At 37.2% G+C, this 15,440-nt stretch overlaps 1 protein-coding gene across 22 annotated transcripts in view; it reads right to left on the reverse strand.

Annotated features, from left to right (window-relative positions):
• NCOR1 (nuclear receptor corepressor 1) overlaps nucleotides 1-15,440 on the reverse strand; it is a gene marked incomplete at its 3' end in the record, with an annotated part of 166,332 nt that overhangs the window by 25,512 nt on the left and 125,380 nt on the right. For 16 of the 22 annotated variants that reach the window (XM_079131648.1, XM_079131637.1, XM_079131653.1 and 13 more), the window contains 11 exons: nucleotides 14,020-14,188; nucleotides 11,694-11,834; nucleotides 10,299-10,382; nucleotides 9,646-9,902; nucleotides 8,790-9,150; nucleotides 6,631-6,858; nucleotides 5,038-5,247; nucleotides 4,436-4,585; nucleotides 3,979-4,104; nucleotides 2,267-2,432; nucleotides 1,530-2,023 (listed from right to left, as the gene is read on the reverse strand). In XM_079131648.1, coding sequence (XP_078987774.1) covers nucleotides 1,530-2,023; nucleotides 2,267-2,432; nucleotides 3,979-4,104; nucleotides 4,436-4,585; nucleotides 5,038-5,247; nucleotides 6,631-6,858; nucleotides 8,790-9,150; nucleotides 9,646-9,902; nucleotides 10,299-10,382; nucleotides 11,694-11,834; nucleotides 14,020-14,188 — 2,386 coding nt within the window. The remainder of the gene's footprint in view (nucleotides 1-1,529; nucleotides 2,024-2,266; nucleotides 2,433-3,978; nucleotides 4,105-4,435; nucleotides 4,586-5,037; nucleotides 5,248-6,630; nucleotides 6,859-8,789; nucleotides 9,151-9,645; nucleotides 9,903-10,298; nucleotides 10,383-11,693; nucleotides 11,835-14,019; nucleotides 14,189-15,440) is intronic. The other 6 variants (XM_079131640.1, XM_079131634.1, XM_079131650.1 and 3 more) reach the window with 2 other exon arrangements.

Here is a 15,440-nt window from a genome sequence, read left to right on the forward strand (position 1 = left end):
TAAATCCACTGAATACTAACAGTATTCTGTCAATAGAAAGTCTAATCTGAACCTTGTTCATATTACTCTTGAAGACTTAGGGGTAAAATGAGGGCATGTGCTTCACTCCAGGGTGAAGGAGGCTCTCAAAAGTCACTGAAAACCAGACCAAGTGACTGTCACTAAACTTGAACTTCAAGCAAACCAGGGCCCAGTGATAAAAAATATAAACTACTCAGAAACATGAACACTTAGAAAAGAAAGAACCAGGATTTTCTGTTTTCAGACCTGCTAAAAATCAAAACTCCTACAGCAAGGTATGTTTTGTGATACCAACTGAAAAGAAGTATTTAGTCCAGTGATTACACAACTCAGTGATGATACTACCCTGGTCCAGGAGCCTGCGGGGGAGGGGGGGGGTCAGGTATCACCATGTGTGTTGATGACTTCCCTCCAAAACACCCATTTATAAAACTACCTCTCTTCCTTAGCTAGCAATTTTCTGCATGTTGAAAACCTATGTTGTAGATTTTCCTAATCCCAGGTTAAAAGGATGTCTTTCTTCTACACAATATACTACCAAGTTGTCCCCTTAAAACCTCAGCAATAGGATAGATCTAGACACTAACAAGTTTTAAAGGAGGCAAGTGGATATTTGGAGATAAAAAGAACTGCACATTGCATTCTGCTACACAAGAAATCTTTTTTTTTAAAATTATCTCCAATACTACTCAGTTCCTTTAATGAAGATAACATATAGATGACTATATGATTAAGTTACTTCATTTATTAGCAGTTGCTTGTTTAAATACTGCTTGTTTTTTCTGGAATTCTATACAGAATTTAGGCAACAGTTAAAAATAAAATTTTAAAAGTAACTTTTCTAGCATTTTAGCATAGATCTGTGAATTCTTACTTGCAGACATCGGTGTGACAAACCAGACTGGATGGAAAGACAATTTTCAAGAAAGGTGCAAAAGAAATATCAATCACCAACAATAAGGTAACCTCACTTTTCAAAAATTAAAATTAAAAATCAATGCTTTATTTTACTTCCTATTTTTTAGTACTGAGGATTGAACCCAATATTCCACTCACTTTTATTTTTATTTTTTTGAGACAGAGTCTTACTAAGTTGCTGAGGGCCTTGTGAAGTTGCGAGGCTGGTTTTGAACTTGTGATCCTCTTGCCTCTACCTCCCAAGTCACTGGGATTATGGGTGTGTACCACCACATCCAGCAAAAAAAAATGTTTTAGAACATGTTAATAAGCTCTGCCCTCTCTTTATCCATTTCCCAATTTTAGTTCTTTTGAAGGTATAGTTTTCTCCTGAAAAATACATTGATAGGCTTATACTTAGGAAAAAGGGATATTTAAATCATCATAACACTAGAAGACACATTTTGCTGTACTAATTCACAAAATCTTTTCTCTTACATTTATCATCAAGCATTAGGATTCTTTTATGCCATATAGTTCTGCTTTACCTAAAGAATAAAGTAATTCTTTACTCAGATATCACATTGTGAAACTCATATTGAGATACATACAGCTACTAGAAGAGTCTGAACTTTGAGAGCCACGTTCCCTTGCATCCTTGTCCGAGGCAATTTGCCGGGTGATGATCACGTCTATGAAGTTAGCTGCAGTAATGGTAGTCTTCCCTCGGGTTCTTAGCTCTTCCTCATATCTGGATTTTGGAGGAGGCCCTTTATCTTTCCCAGCCTCAGAATACACTACTGAAGCATGAGGCTGGGGCTTGCCACTTGGAAAGGCTGAAGAAGTGTACAGACACTGAACAGATCTCTTCTCCACCTCCAGGGTTTTCTGCTCTAGCTGCTGCTGTTCACTAACTGCTGCTGACCTGCTTCTCAAATTTTCTTCTAACCTGGCAGCTTCATGCTTACTCTCTTTTGTTTTGGAAACATCCATCTGGGGTGCAGAAGCTGCAGCATCCACAAGAGCAGCCAGGGCATCCGCAGCAGTGTTGTAGCGGGAGGCTGGCAAGCCTTGGCTTATTGAAGGGCCCCCAGCAGGCAGTGGCCTGTAAATAAAACCAAATTACAGGTCTATGAAGAGAAGACCATTTACTGTGTGTGAGAGTGTGTGTGTGTGTGTGTGTGTGTGTGCGTGCATGATAGGGAGATGAGCAAATTGCAAAAGGCAAACCAAAAAAAGGAATAAAATTTTTAGTGGCTAGAAAATCTTGACTATTAACTATTGCAGTCACAAGTATATATGTAAGAGACTAGTATTCTTTTAGTCAAAATGTATACAAGAGACTGACATGATTCGTAGTTGAGCAGTTGGATCCAAAGGTGTGATTACACTGGTTCCATTGGTTCCCTGGAAAACACTGGGTCTTTGCTGCAACATGGGCTCCTGAGTTCTTACTGAAGGGGAAGGCGAGCGAACATATCCATGACTGCCAGGTCTGCCAGGCTGTTCTGAGCCTATAGGGGCAAAAAAGAAAAAGGAAGAAAGATAAGCTATTAGGAAGAAGCTAGTGATAAAAGGTAGTGACATTTATGGATTGTTAATTTCTTAATATTACTAAATAAAAAAAGGAAAATGAGACAAGAAACTTGATATTCTATTTTTTGGCTTTCTCAATAAAGATGCAATAAAACCCACAGGTAGCTTGAATCAAAACATTAGTTTATAATTTACTGTCTTCCATTTTTGTAACTAGTTTCAATCTCAACTCTAGAGAGAAACAAATAGCACCAATAATGAAGCACTAATATAAATCACACAGGTTCATTTCTCAAACTCTGGTGTGTTTTCGATTTCCAAAATCAAACTGGGTAAAACTTTCTAAGTATCATAATGAAAATAATATACAATCAACTGCTACACTAGGGTTTGGGGCTTTTTCATTTGACAGTAATTTTTTTGACTTTACTTCTTCACTGCCCTTTGCAGGTAACTGTTTCTCTCAGCAAGCTTTCTCTTGCATTACCATCCACCATGTCCTCCTCAAAAGCTTGGCTCTAATAATTATACTTCTTCAAGGTTTGAGATAATTTATGGTGTTGATATTTCCTATGGTTAGACTCCTAGTGACTTTGATTGGATACAGATAATGGATTACATCTAAATGTATTCAGGCTTTGCAACCACTGAAGTGTTTAAGATAATTTCTCAGGAATAATATGATATCATCAAATATGACAATTAGCTTTGGGATTTCTTCTACATATGCCATCTACATTGATTTCAAAGGCTATGTCCCCCATGAAAACATGATTGTGACACCTTCCTGTCACTGTGCCTTCAGCTCTGCACTTACCTCTCTCTGCTTTCTGCTCTTTCCACCTATATTAGTACTTCCAGAAACATCTAAAAAGATTGACCTACTTCTCTTTTCACACTCTTGAATTTGGAAGTCTCATTCAAGTCACAGTTTCAACTCTTACAGATCTGTCACCACCTCCAAGCTCTTTGTTCTCCTGAGTCCTAGGTCATATATAATTTCAGACAACACAGATAGGGTAAATGATCTGATTTAAACAAGTATATCCTGGGTAAGAAAAGATGCCCAAAATATGTGTCAGATTTAGTATGTCTAAAATAAAAGTCATTCTCTCTTTGCTTTCACTAATTGTGTTTCATTTGTTTATTTTTTGTGGTGCTAGGGATTGAACCCAGGGCCTCATGCATACTGGGACGTAGTTACAGTTTCCTATCTAGAAACTTTGCTTGGGCTACTCTTTTGGCTTTAAGAGCTCTGAGTCTAGTATCTTCAGGCCTACCTGAGGCCAGCTGTTTGGGCCAATAAAAATGATCTTTGCCATGCAAAGTTCACTTTTCTGTGTCAAATTCATCTTTCCCCCATGTCAACTTCTATAGTACTTTCATCTGCATTTCACTTTAGCTGTGTAATGACTTTTTACCTTCAAATTCTTATTTATCCCTCAGAGCCCTAAGCACAAGGCACCATAACACAAGATTACCAAGACCTGTCCCTAGGAGGGAGGAGCAAAGGCTTTCACGGACCTGGTCGCAGGTAGAGGTCTGAAGAAGCTACAGTGATCCGCTCCCGTTCACGCTCCCTTTCCTTCTCCCGCTCCCGCTCCCTCTCCCTCTCAGCACTTGCTGCTGCTGCAAGGTGTGTTGGATGTCCTGGAAAACATAAGAATCTGCAACTTACAGACAAAAACGTCAATCCAATCAGGTGCAATTTTTAAAATTATAAATGAAAGAAACTCGTCAAAAAGTTCCAAAATCGGGATGTAGGAAGTTTGTTTTGTTAACAATCCTGGATAATGACTGGAGCATAACAGAAGTTTTTAGGGTATTTCTAGGATATCTAGTGACAGATGGCACATAGGAACTATTATTACATGAAACAAACCAACCAAATGGGAAAAAACTGCCCAAATATTAAAAAGCTATGTTGTAAAAACTTAAGCACTTTGGTCTATTAGAGAAGTGTGTGAGTGCAGCATCTTACCTGGAGACATAGAAGCAGAATTGTATGGCCTGGGAGGGAAAGTAATCTGTGTACCAGGAATATAAGTGATTCTGTCCATGGGAGGAGTGCTTGTTCCCCCTGGATGAGGCACTAAAATTGTTGGAGGCATATTGGTCAGGTCAATGATTCCTATCCAAAAGACAAACACAATTTATGTAAGCATTTATTCTAAAGATATATAACTATACATGGCTTTTAGATTTTGTCTGTGTATATAATCTAATGATAATTTGTATACAGCATACATAAAAAGGTTTAGGATCATCATTACTTTTTAATCTTCTTTAAATCTAGAGGGTATACTCTTACAACAATAATCTTAAGGTAAGTTCAAATTTAAAAGAGACAGCAAACTGGTAAAACATGGATTTCAAACACCTAGCACAATGATTTTGGCTTAGTTATTTCAGTTTTCACCAAAACACCTCATCTTGATACACTGAAACATTACTATGTTCACTTGTAAAGGCTAGTCTATGGAGAGGATACAGTCTTCATTTCTTTCTTTCCATCATTCATTCAACATGTATCTATTAATTACTGATTAAAATAAATTATATGAAAACTAAAAAGACACATGCCTCTTGTTGCTGGATATGGGAGACCCAGTGGTTGCTCTCTTGGGGAAAGTCCTCTGGCTACATCTGGGCGCAAGTTCACTTGCATCTGTTGTGAGGTAATGTAATCATTTAGGATTGTCTGTCTTGTGTTCTCCATTGCATAAAGCTGATACTGACTTGGGTAGCCTGGAGTTGGTGAAAGCTGTCTCTGAAACAGGTAAGCAGCAGCTGCTGAGTGAAGAACAAGAGAAAGGCATTAAGTTTTGTCCTGGGTGAAATTCATTTGCCAAACATCATACAGTACTGGATCTTCCCCTTACAATTGCGGGACTGACTGGGAGCTGCAGGTCATGAGAGAGATTCATACTAAATATTGCTAACCTGGAAAAGATTCACATTCCCACTTTGAATGATGGTTTCAACTCACTACCTATCATTTTCTCACCATAGCAAAGTCAAAAAAATGGTAAGTGGCACAAACCATAGTGGGAGACTCTCTGTACCAGGCTTGAACTTCTCTGAAACTTAATGTTCTCAAGTGTCAGATAATTTGATAATATTGACACAGCTTTCAGCTAAAATATTTTCTACAAGTTCTTTGCTACTATAAAATGTAAGTAACTCTTAGAGATTCTGTCCCCAACTGCAGTGTGACAGCTCCTCTCTTTCAGCTGCATAAAGCATGCTGCCTTAGGCCCAGTACACACTGCTCTCTGGTAACATGCACACTTCTGCACCTACCAGAACAATATTTTGCACCTTCCTGAATTATGTCTTCCAACATCAGTGATATGTACTCACAAGTTTCTTACAGCTATATATTACTAAATTATGTAACTTAATGAAATAATCTGGAAATTGATGAAAGAAGAATGAAAAAACTTGTTTCTCTGAAAAGTAAGTTGGCTGCTATCGAAAGACTCAATAAATAAGCTGAATCAAGTATGGACTATACAACTGGAAAGAACTGGGAAAAATGTCTAGAATGATTCTGTATTTGGATTACTTGAAACTGTCTTTAAATTTTACCTTTGCTTAAAACAAAACAAAACAAAAACTTGGAACTATGTTAGAAAGGCAAGGTTTAATTGATACACAAAGAAAAGGCCTTAGGCCTCAGATCAACACACCGGTAAATTAATGTCTATTTATGTTGAAATTAACATTTTTATGGTATTCCTCTGTCATTATAAAATATTTCTTCACACTAAACTTACTTTTCCAATCAGCTTCACCAATTGCCATCAAACAAGTTTTTTCAGATACCTATTATTTTTAGTTCCCTAAGGAGTGATGGCAATATTTTTCTTTATTTTAATATTTTTAGTTGTAGATAGACACAATAACTTTGTTTTTTAATGTGGTGTTGAGGATCAAACCCAGTGCCTCACAAGTGTTAGGCAATCTCTCCACCATGAGCCAGAACACCAGTCCAATATTTTATTTCTTGATTTGTGTATTGGTAACATGGGATGTTTAGCTGGCAAAAATTCACTGAGCTGTACACTAGTGATATGTACAATTATCTGCCTATTATACTATAATAGGAAGCTTAAAAAGTCACAAAGTTATTTCTTTGCCATTAACTGTCACTTCACTGTATGTCATGCTTACCAGGATCCAGAGCCCTGTGAAAGGGCATGGCTGGATCCAAGTGTGTGGGAAGATGGCTCCGATAAACTTCCCCTGCGGCACTGCCCCTGTGATGGGGATCAAATGGGCTGTGGCTCACAACAGGATCTACCCCAGGCACTGGAGACTTAGCTGGTATACTTTCCCTTTGGGTAGGGGTCAGCGTCGACTTCCTTTCATGATTGGTAGACTTGCTAGAAGAGATCGTAACTAGAAAAAAAGAGCCAATGCCATAAAACCTTAAGAAAACTTGCGAAGTATGATCATATTTATCCATCTCTTAAGACTATATTCATATATTTTGAGCTCTTTCCCCTTAAACAGTTTATATTCCATCTTACAAAATATTCAAGCTTAAAGAACTAGTAGAAGCCTTGAGATTTGGAGAAGACTGCTACCTTTGAGTAGCAATAGCACCAATATTGTAACACCTTATGTTAAGATTATCAACATTCTATTATAAATGATTTTGTTTTCTGTATGACATTAATATTCTAAATTATTTTTTACCCACATGTAGCAAATCTCAAATTTCTTCTTTTTTTGGACCGTGCTAGGGGTAGAACTCAGGGCCTCATGTTAAGCAAGCACTTTACCAATAAGCTAAACCCCCAGCTTTTTACATAAAGTTTTTTTTTTTTTTAAACTCTTAGTTGTCAATCGACCTTTATTTTATTTATATGTGGTGCTGAGAATTGAATGCAGGGCCTCACACATGCTAGGCAAGCATTCCACCACTAAGCCACAACTCCAGCCTACATAAAGTTTATTTTGAAACAGGGTCTTGCCCTGGTTGGCCTTGCTTGTAGGTGTGACCCCTACACCTGGCTTCAATTTCCTCTCTTGGACTACGTAACCCAACTTCCTGGCTACCTGTCAATTGTAAGTTACATTTTTTTCCTTGCTCTGCTCTTCAGTGACTTTTTCACTGCCTCACCAACATCCATTCTCCTTCCTATTCCAGCTTTTCCTTGTCTAAATGATGTTATTCAGAATGGTAAGATTGTCTCATCAATGCCTATGATATGCAAGCATTTTGGAGCCATCACCTCGTGGTAAAATATATGTAACATAAAATATACCATTTTAGCCATTTTAAATGGTATAATTCAGTGGCATTAAGTACACACAATGTTTTGCAACATCACCACCTTCTAATTACTAATATTATGATAGTAAAAATTCATCATGATCAAACAAATCTACATGTCAAAACCAAGAAATCATACTGGTTTATCACTCCCCCTTCCAAGTCCCCAACTGCTCAATTGTGGGGTGCCTTTTCCCTTTGCAGGGCAATTCACCTTCCAAACTAGAGCCAAAGGTTTGGTTTTGTTCCCCTATCCATAACTAGGCAGTTCCCTCCTGCCCCTACTCCCTTTGCCCTCTGCCCCACACCCTTCATCTTTACATTTCATGTTCCAGGCCGGCCGGTACCACGCATGTGAGCCCCCAAAATATGTATTACAATAAAATTTAAAATATGTGGATGCATTTTTCAGGGTCTCAGGCTGTTTCAGACACCACCTAGTAATAAATCAACACTTCTTATCTAGTGATGTAGATGCCAGCAGCATGGGGTTATAACATGAATACTTAAAATTTATTCAGTTGTTCACATACACTGGGTACTATTCGAAGTTCTTTAAATGTACTACCTCATTTTATCATCACAAAAATCCAGGTAGGCCTTAGTAGTACGTTACCACTTTAGAGATGAGGAAACTAAGGCACAGACAAGTTGAGTAATTTGTCTAAGTTTATAAGTAAGAAATTTACTTCAAGCCTAAGCAGTCTTGTTCTGGAGACCAAACTTTTAACTATAATACCACACTACCACTGGAAAAACAACTGCTAAAATCGACTTTCAGAAAACCTTACCCAATGAACTAAAAATCTTCTCAAAAACATACCTACTCTAGGTCATTTCTGGACTTCATTATACCCTGTATTTGAATAAGTATTAGGTGCTTCACCTAAAATTAAGCCTGTTTTCAAACTGGCAGCCTTCCATAGCCCTAGCATCAAGCATAACCTGTGGCTCTTGGGATAATCTGAAGCTAACAGTTTGATAGTTCCTATTTTCCAGAGATGAAAAACCACAACAAAAATGATTAGATCAGGCAACAAAAGTAATATACCTTCAGAAGTTCTGTTCATCATTGGTGAGCCTCTGGACATGGTGTTCTGATAACTCACAGGGGTCCTCCGAGCACTGGAGTCATCGTAAATTCCTGGGCTCAGCTGTGCTTTTGGAGCTTCATGAAGCGTGGACCTGAGAACAGAGGGGCCGGAGCTCACCACCGATGTGTGTCGGGAACGCACTGGCTCGCCTGCTTTCACATCCTCATATTTTCCCCGTTCCACCACTTTTATGTTCTCTGGTACGATTTCTAGTGGAGGTATTACACGGGGTAGTTTGCTAGGCCCCGTGATTAAGGATTTGACATTGTGTTTGATGGCAGATTGACCTGAGTTGCTATCAAACTTTATTGGTGTGCCCTAAAGGGAAAGAAACAAACATTATAGGTAGCCAAGTTATCTGGATAATGTTCTATCTTAGGTCTAGGTCTGACCCATGACAGTTAAATTTTCTATGGTGACACTGTCTATGTAGATGCCTCAGTCATAATCCACTGACCCTGACTGCACACTTTCTCACATTACTCACTCCATCCTATGGATAAAACAAAAACTAATAATAAAGAGTACTTAAAATTTCCACATTTACTTCTTTGATATTTAAAATTTTTAACTGTAGGTGGACATAATACTTTTATTTTATTTATTTATGTGGTGGTAAGGATCAAACTCAGTGCTCCACACATGAGAGGCAAGCGCTCTACCACTGAGCCACAACCCCAGCCCTCCACATTTACTTCTAAGATGCCTAACGTGATAAGAACTGTTTATAAGTATTAAGTCACAGTTTTTTAAATATTTTATTAATGTCAGTCTGAAGTGAAACTGCTGACAAAAAGAGAATGACCTAATTACCTGGGAAATAGAACCCTCAATTATTGGCCTCGTGCTCTGGACCACTTCTGGAGTTTTTCGGCTTTCCTGAGTTAGAATATCTTGCCGTGGAATCTCATGAATGGAACGTCCCATTTCTTTGATGGTGGTGATGCCATCATATGGTTTTCCTTTGGTAATGGCACCCTCAAATGCTCGTATGGGAGGACTTTCTCTTTTAATCTGTTTGGGATATTTAAGGCCATCTTCGAAACTTTCAGTTGGTGCTCTTGGTGTGCCTTCAAAAAGAATTAAGAAACATTAGAATAAGGCCACTGGTGGCACCACAATGCCATTAATCATATACTTAAAAATGGTTAAAATGATAAATTCTAATATTTTTCCATAATTTTAATCAATTTTGTTTATAGGAGATTCTCAAATAAGTATTTATTAATCATAATTTTTAAGGGTTCTTCAATACATATTATTATATCATTCATCATAGTCACAGATTTGGCAACTATCCTCTTCCAAAAGACTACATAGTGCAGAGACAGAAGACTGAAAAATTAAAAACCAAAACAGTATTTCGAAAGGGAAAATATCTTGAAAAACAGGCTTCATGCTCTGCAAATTAATGTCAAACTACTTTGCCAGCAATAAATAAAAAGCAAAATAAGTAGAAAATTTACCTTGCATTATAGAGCCAGACAACACAGTTCTTTCTTTGAGGTCAGAATGAGGGCTCCCCCTGGGTAATGCTCGGCATATCAGTCCTTTCAAAACAAGTAAAAGATCCATTTATGAAACATAATGTGTATTTCTATTTGCATATATTTAGTACTGTCCTTAGAGTATGTATTTTTGATAAAAGCTCTAGGGAGGAAGAGACATCATTTTAAATTTGTGAACTATCCAGAAGAATATGGAAAAACAACTCAGAAATACCCAATATGACACATACAGATCTTTGCACACATTTTCCAAAATTTACAAAATGACCACAGGTACCTCAGTATAAGTCAAAAAAGAATCAAAGACACTTCAAAGTGAAATCTAAAATCCCAAAGCTTCTTTATCAAGAGCAGAGACTTATGGGATTGGAAATCATTGTTAACTCTGAAATATACCTGAGAAAAAGGAAAAACATCAAGTGATTGTCATAAAAAGAAAACATATCAAATATGCAAATCTAAATGAAAGAGTTGTGAAGCTGGTAGTATAATGTGAAACCTCCTAACAAGTTTCACGTTATACTACGAATAAATAAGAATCAAAGACTGGAATAAATCTTACATATATACCTACAGTAAGGGTAACTGAGTTGTAGTTGTTTTAGAAAATAATTTATCCTGCTTTTAGTATTTCACCTATATTAAAATTCATTGAGTTATGAATTAACTCAATGATTATGATCAGGTTATGATTTAAAGAAGGTGAGTCATTAACAAAACAAAACCAAAGTAATAATTTACTGAACATCACATAATCAGCACCAGTTCAGACACTCATCAGGCAATGGTGGGTATAATCCCTTAAATTCCAGAAGAAATATTTCCAGAGGAATCCATTAGGAAAGGGTGAAGTTAGGATTTAAATTCATGTCTTTGCTGTATCTACCACTCATCACTTTATTTACTTCACTTTAAAAAAAAATTCTCATAATAAATTTTACATTCTTTTTATAAATATTTTTAGTTGTAGATGGACACAATACCTTTATATTGTTTATTTAGTTTTTCTTTTTATGATATGCTGGGGAAGGAACCCAGTGCCTCACATGTGCTAGGTAAGCCACAACCCCAGCCCCAAATTTTACATTCTTAAACTCAAATTGGAGGCAATCTACAAATGGTATGAATAATTCAAACATGAGCATTCTAAAGGTACCATTACAATTAATTATATTCATTTTTTATCTCCCTCCACTCTCATGTGCCATATGATTTATTCATTGATGTAATAATATAAAATTTAAGTTGTATTAATATAAATTTCAGGTAGAAATCAGAGATTGAACATGATTCAACAATGCAAACAATATACAAAATTAAATATATCTAAATAATGTTCTAAAAACATTTTACCCTCTAATGGTGCTGATACAGGAGACTCCCTCATTGACATTCCTTGCTTTATATTTCCTTCCACTGATTCATAGCTTCTTTTTAAACTGACTTCATGTGCTGTTCTGGGACTCCTAGTCCCTTCTCTGGCATTCTTAATATCTGCAGAATATACAAACAAGAATTACTCAGACAGCTCAAGGCCTACAATATCCAGAAAATAACTCATCTTAATGTCACAGCCTTTTTGTTTTTCCAGTCTATCTTACAAAAACTTGTCCTAGGCTACAATATACTTCTGTGTAGATAACATTCATAAAAACATTTTCATTCATTCTAATATGTTTATTGAATGCCTACTGTGTGCCAGGCATAAGTTAGGCTTGTAGATAAGGTTAAGAAAAGTTCTTCCCCTCATGGAACTTAATAGTGGTGGGTACAGATGAATTAATAGGCCCTTACCATACAATGATAAGTACTATGAAAAGAGAAGTACAATGCTGTAAGAATGCTGACATCCCCAGATTCAGATAAGGATGCCTAGAAAAAATAATGAACTGAAAACTGAAGGATCAATTAGTTGCTTAATTCAAAGGCAAAAGGAGGAAAAAGTACAGGCACAGGATGGTGAGCACAAAGACCTCAAAACAAAGAATTTCAGTTCAGTGTATAGCCAATGTGGACAGCAGAGATAGGATAAGTGTGGAGGAGTAAATACAGAAAGACTAAGGGAAAATGTGGGAAGGAATCAATTGGCAGTGATAAGCCTGAAGCAGACCATGGAGGGGTGATGAAGCCAAGGAATGGTGCTTGCAGTTATCTTTGAGACAAGCAGGAAATAATATGATACATAACTCTGAATATGGATAAGACTGAAGGCAGGGAGATAAGTCAGGCAGCCATTGGACTACAGTAGCAGAGAGAAATCTACAGTAATATTCAAGAGACAATAATGACTTAATGAATTACTGGATGTGGAAAAAAAAGAAGCAGACAAGAAAGATGCTCAGATTTCTGACTTTGGAAATGTATGTTAATTTCTTCCCCCTAAAAAAACAAAATGTTAACCAAAACATATTGCACATGTTAAAATGAGGAAGGAAATAAAAAAAGCTATATAATACATTCTGCAGAATCAAGTACTATGTGCAAATTTCTTTTTATTTGAAGAGAAAGATAATGATGACTACAAGGTCTCAAAGATAGCTGGCTGCAAAAGAGAACTAAATCTCAGTCCTTTGGCTAATATTTATTCACATTTGAGTCACTCTCATAAAATACTATGGGGAAAATATAACTTAAGAATGCATCTTCAGGGCACAGTGGCACTCCTGTAATCCTAGTTACTTGGAAGGTAGAGGCAGGAGGATAACAAGTTCAATCTAGTTTGGGCAACTTAGTGAGAATCTATCTCAAAAAAAATTTTTTTTAAAGGGCTAGGAATGAATCGTTGCAGTAGAACACCTCAAGCTCAATTCCCAGTAAACACACACACACACACACACACACACACACACACACACACACACACACACACAGACCCACACTAAGCCACGTGTGGTTGGTTATGCACACCTGTAATCCCAGCTATCTGGGAGGTTAAAGCAGGAAGATCATGAATTTGAGCCCTGCCTGGGTAACATAGTGAGTAAGTTAAAATTAAATAAATAGATAGATACAGCTGGGCGTAGTGGCGCATGCCTATGATCCCAGCAGCTCAGGAGGCTGAGACAGGAGGATCCTGAGTTCAAAGCAGCCTCGGCAAAAAGCAAGGCACTAAGCAACTCAGTGAGACCTTGTCTCTAAATAAAATACAAAACAGGGCTGGGGATGTGGCTCAGTGGTTGAGTGCCCCTAAATTCAATCTCTGGTACCCCCCCTCCAAAAAAAAATCTAAAATAAATAGATGCATCTGAAGAAAATGTTTACATAGAGAGACATAGACAGTAAAATGGTTTTGCTAAAGAGAATCTAAATTCAATATTCTTTCCATGATTATCTGACTACTTCCTAATTCTTAACTCACAAAATATGAATCCCAATGAAATAAAGTTTATTCCATTTAATTTAAATGGAGATTCTTTTTGTAACATGACCAGTCACATATGATGTTAGCTACCACTTATAGGATACTTCATACAGACTCCCACTTTTTACTTACCATTCCAAATGATTTTTCAATAACCTTTCAAGAGACAGGAATTATTATCAACCCATTTCACCAAGAGAAAACATGGGTTCAGAAAGGGTAAACCAACTTCCTCATAACAAGAATGTGAAAAAAACAGAGCCTGTGTTTTCAGTCATACCTTATAAGACTGCTTTTATGCACACACACCATACTTACTATCATATGATAAAATGTGTCCACTTTTGCCTTCATAAATAACATGGCCTTTGGAAGAAGCGTCTTCTCTGCCTTTCTCAGGACTGCTCTCTTCAATGGGTAGCCTAGAAATGGACCCCTTCACCAAAGCCTCAGTTGGTATGCCAGCCTGGGACAGAGCTGGGGTCCCCTGTCATCAAATCAAACACAAGCATCAGGAGAGTCACTCAATCATAGAGGAAGTGTAAGATGCTCAGAAAATTTAAACCACCACATGATTGAAAGTCGAATCAATCCATATCATCAAAGAAAGCACATGCATATGAAAGGAAAACAGACATTAAATGTTTATAAACAAAGAAGTTCTGTTCCTTCAGTCTTAAACCCTGTCACAGAACTTCTTAAAATAATGATAGGTGTATTAGGTAAACCAGCTTTGTTCCCCAACTTGAAGTCAAACCTCCATTAAGGGACTTAATTCTTGGAAGTTTGTCTGAAGGCCTAAAATCATGCAATTGTAATAAATTTTTTATAAAATTTCATATTAAGAGGAAAAAAGAACTTTCAAGTATCAAACTGCCTGCTGGGTTAGGTTTTTGTCTTTAATAAGACGAAGAAAACTCATAGATGCCTAGATGCCTATTTTGTGGTAATGATAGTTTAGATCACATAATCTCAATTTTCTGCATGATTGGTAGCATTTTTTTTATTGTTGTTGTCTTTGTTTTTTTGTTGTTGTTGTTGCTGGGACTGGGGATTTAAACCAGGGGTGCTTTACCACTTAGCTATCTCCCCAGCCCTTTTTATTTTTTATTTTGAGACAAGGTCTCACTAAGTTGCTGAGGCTGGTCTTGAACTTGCAATCCTCCGCCTCAGCCTCCTGAGTCACTGGGATTATAGACGTGTGCCACTGTGCCTGTTTTCTATATTGCCAGCGGCTGTGGTTCTTTTCACCATTCCTTTAAGCAGCAAGCCCTTCCCTGGAGGGAAATTTTTCATGGAACCAAATATATAGAGAACTCTTCCGTAAAGCAAGCTGCTAGAGCTGAAATGGAAGTAGAGGCCCAGACTTAGCCCATTCACACATGCACAAAGTTCCTAATATACTCTAAGGACCCCTAACACTTTAGTGAGAATGCTCTGAAACCACATGCATACATCAGGAAGAGGTGACTAAAATACACTGAACACATTTCATCAAGAAGTGAGTTCAAAAGTAAACATCTAGAAATCCTTAATTCCCACTTCAGAAGCACCTGTCAAATGGACAGGCAGATTTAAAAATAAACAGATAAAACTTAGTCTCAGCTGATCTAGATCTTACTATCTTCCTACCCAAACCTTAGATACTAAAGTGACAAGAAAAATGAAGAGAAATATATTTAGGCCCATTTATTTTCCTTCTGCCCATATACTTGGGCCAAATATGGAAAAAGATTTGA

This window comes from Sciurus vulgaris, assembly GCF_902686455.1.
Source record: "Sciurus vulgaris genome assembly, chromosome: 3".
Taxonomy (NCBI): Eukaryota; Metazoa; Chordata; class Mammalia; order Rodentia; family Sciuridae; genus Sciurus; species Sciurus vulgaris.